This window comes from Xiphophorus maculatus, chromosome 17, assembly GCF_002775205.1.
Source record: "Xiphophorus maculatus strain JP 163 A chromosome 17, X_maculatus-5.0-male, whole genome shotgun sequence".
NCBI classification, from domain to species: Eukaryota; Metazoa; Chordata; class Actinopteri; order Cyprinodontiformes; family Poeciliidae; genus Xiphophorus; species Xiphophorus maculatus.
In genome coordinates, this window is record NC_036459.1 from 5942486 (window position 1) to 5946170 (window position 3685).

General features: G+C 37.2%; 1 protein-coding gene across 1 annotated transcript; it reads left to right on the forward strand.

Moving 5' to 3' along the window:
- The first annotated feature begins 71 nt into the window (after positions 1-71).
- Positions 72-3011, forward strand: yeats4 (YEATS domain containing 4). Its single transcript, XM_005814846.3, has 7 exons — positions 72-440; positions 611-730; positions 824-890; positions 1104-1198; positions 1993-2082; positions 2170-2257; positions 2416-3011. The coding sequence occupies exons 1-7, from the start codon at positions 390-392 to the stop codon at positions 2583-2585; spliced, it is 681 nt and encodes a 226-aa protein (XP_005814903.1). The 5' UTR covers positions 72-389; the 3' UTR covers positions 2586-3011.
- Positions 3012-3685: the final 674 nt, after the last annotated feature.

A 3685-nucleotide genomic window follows, 5' to 3' on the forward strand; every position in this document is an offset into this window, starting at 1 on the left:
GTTACATTATGAAAATATATATTTCTGGTACTTTAAGATTACATTTTTTTTAAGCATGCACAAGAAAATTCAAATATATTTACTAGACTGTTTGGGTAGAACCGGGTCTTACATTTAGAAACGAGGTGAATTATTAAAAATTGTGCAGTTTTCGTTTATTTTTTTTATTTTCGTTGTGGTGGAACCTTTATGTTCAGCCTCCGTTCATACCGGAAGGTGAACACGTTTCTAGCGTCATTTCCGCCTATGCTAGAAGGCGGTTTTGCTGCATATTATGTGCACTAAACGCTTAAATGGCCCATCAAATGGGTTTGGAAACGAGTAGTTTAAGTAGAATAGACGTCTAGAGAGTCCCACACTAATCTAAAACCTGTTCCCGGAATAATACTATGTTCAAAAAGATGACTGAATTTGGACCAGATTCCGGAGGGCGCGTTAAGGTAAAGATAAAGAATGTTTCAGATGAATTCAAATCTGATATATCAACAGTTTGGGTTTTCTGTTCAATAAAAATATAGTCACTGGGTTCCTTTTTTGACCCTCGCAGTGTTCTTGAGAAGCGATCTGTATAAATTGCCCATACTCAACTTTTATGGTGTTTTCCTTGCAGGGAGTGACAATAGTGAAGCCCATTGTGTTTGGAAATGTTGCCCGTTACTTTGGAAAGAAGAGAGAGGAGGATGGACACACACATCAGTGGTCTGTCTATGTGAAACCCTACAGAAATGAGGTGTGGGATTTTTAGAAAAGAAATGTCCTAAAATAGTGGTATTTATTGACGTAAAATTAAGTTCTGAAAGTTTATTGATCTCAACTCTACCAGGATATGTCTGCCTATGTAAAGAAGATCCAGTTCAAGTTACACGAGAGCTATGTAAACCCCTTGAGAGGTAAGACAAAGTTTAAAACTCTTTGGTCAAAAACTTGTACAGTATTTTTTTCCACTATGTAAAGGTCACAACAGAACTTTTTACAAAGATGATAAGCCACCGCCGTGTATCAGAAGAGGATGGTGTTTCACGTTGATTCAGCATCCTGATCTCCTTCCATATTTTTACAAGGCACTGCAAGTCTGCTAACGTTGTCCTTCTTATCTCCTCTAGTGGTCACAAAGCCGCCATATGAGATCACAGAGACAGGATGGGGAGAGTTTGAAATCATCATCAAGATCTTCTTTATTGACCCTAATGAGAGACCTGTAAGTAACACATCCAAGCAGGAGGTTGAAATGTTGTTTTTTGTAGGTAATTACTATAAAGCCATACTCAGGGTTCCTAAACAGTCTTGGGGACTTGCTTTTTACATTTCCCAGGCCTCAATAAATATTAAAAACTATAAAATGAAGAATGAAAAAAAAGTTCTGTTTTTCCAGGTTTTTTCCCTCTTTTTTTCTAATGGGCAAATAAAACCATATAATGTCTAATAAATGGATGTTTTCATGCATGCTTTATCTCAGATGTTTCACATTGCATCTTTATTTTTGCTTTTACTCTACAGCTCCCCCTCTACCCCTGTTTGAACTTGTTGACTAAGCGTGGATTCATTAAGATTTTTGAAAAGGACGGCTATATTAAATACTTGTTTGAACTTTTTTATAGCTTTAAATCCAGGATTACTTTGGCTCATTGGTTCTTAAACAGAATCTGGTTAAAACTGAACAAAAACTGATTTCAAGGACACAAAGGATGAAAGAATATCTACTTCTAGACTTTATTCCATAAATCATTATCAAAGGTTGTTAATATATACTTGCATCCCTTCTCTCCCCCCCACAGTGATCTCCTGCAACCCCACCAAATAAAATCTTACTTTTCTTCTTCTTGCTCCTCCTTCCTTCTTTCCTACTATTCTTCTATACTCCCGCCTTTCTAATATCCTTTTTTGTGTCATTTCTTGTGACTGCACTTGTATCCTGCACTTTGGACCTGAAAAGTATGAAATTTTTGACATTGAAAGTGTCCGTTTTTGTCTGTTTCTGTTTTGTTGCCAAAGGTTACTCTGTACCATCTGCTGAAGCTGTTCCAATCAGATTCCAGCGCCATGCCGAAGAAAACGGTCGTCTCTGAGTTCTATGATGAAATGGTACAACTTATGTTCTTGGGTATCATTGGATTCGTATCTGTGTTCCTGCTTATCAATTATTATTATTTTACACTATGTGAATTGCAGATTTTTCAGGATCCAACAGCCATGATGCAACAGTTGCTGACCACATCCAGACAACTCACCCTGGGAGCTTATAAGCACGAGACAGAGTGTATGTGCTGACATGTTGAGTAGTAACAGCTCAAGTATGTGTTAGTGTTGTTGTTTAGCCTTATGATCGCAGTTTCCAGAGGAAAGTGAAGGGGAAAGTCTACTTCACATTGCAGCAGTCTTTGCCTTTCTGAGCGTGGTCTTTGTTTGTTTTCCTAGTTGGCGAACTGGAACAAAGGACAAAGGAGAAATTGGAAGCAGCAAAGAAAAGAACGAGCCAAGAAATCACTGAGCTTAAAGATAGGCTGAAAGCCAGCAGGGAAAACATCAATCACCTGAAGGGAGAGATCAGGAGGCTTGAGGAGGACGGGGATCACAAAGAGCACTGAACGGTGCTCCAAAACAGACAGGAATGGTTTGTATCAGCCCTCTTCTCTGAATCCAAAATGAGCCTTGTTTTGGAGACACATCATCTTGGATGTGAATCCCATCTCTTTGTGTCCCTTTTTTTTTCTCTTTTCACATACGTGGACAGACTTCACTTTGCTTAAAATAAACAAACAAAAGCCTTCAGCTTGACAGCTCAAGTACATTCTCCAAAACATCTGAACGTTGGTGCTTTTGATTTATTTCCATCTCTGGAATAAAAATGTGTAGAATTGTTTGTAGCTTAGTCAAAAAGTTTTGTGTGATTTTTGGAGCCTTTTTTATGCACAGATATGATATTTGTGCATAAAACTCTCACACCTATGAGTTGCTTTTCTGTTGTTTTTTTTGTACTAATATGACGTTTTTATATAAAGAAACTCTGGTAACAACAATACTTTTGTGTTTTTTTAATCTGTTTAATATAATTAATATTTCATGAGGTGAAAAATGTATCTTACATTTAGCCTCGCTAATATCTGAGGTGACCTAGCGGGGTCATACCATCTTAAATCAGTATTTAGGAGACAATTTAATTTGTAAGTTTAGTAAATACATTATGCAACAATGTAATTCTTTGTTGTAAAAACGCAATAAAATAATGGTTAATAACAGATTTCAAAAGAGCAAGTGAAGTTGAAGTCCTGACATCTAGAGTGGAAGTGACCTCCGAGTGAATAGTTCAAGCTTTGTGGACAGAAACGGGCATTTTCCCATTGATGTGGGTTGAAGATCCATAATATACCAGAAGCTTTAATATAATTAGCTTGGGAACCTTTACATTTATGTCAGTCAAACGGGAGTGATTAAATTTCCTTCTTCTGTTTTAGTTAGATCTTTTCAGAATACCAATGTTATTTCAGTTCTCAAAAATAGAGGAGGTAGGTTTTATCGCGGTTTAACCGAAATTTCTTGACGTCCAAAGTGAAACGTCACCATCACGTCATGATTAACATGAAATGTCCGTTTAAACAATTCCTTATCGGAATGTTAAAACTTTTCGGGAGGGTGTTAAAGAATTCAGATTTCCGGACGTCCGTGAATGCTCCTGACAGGAAGTTCA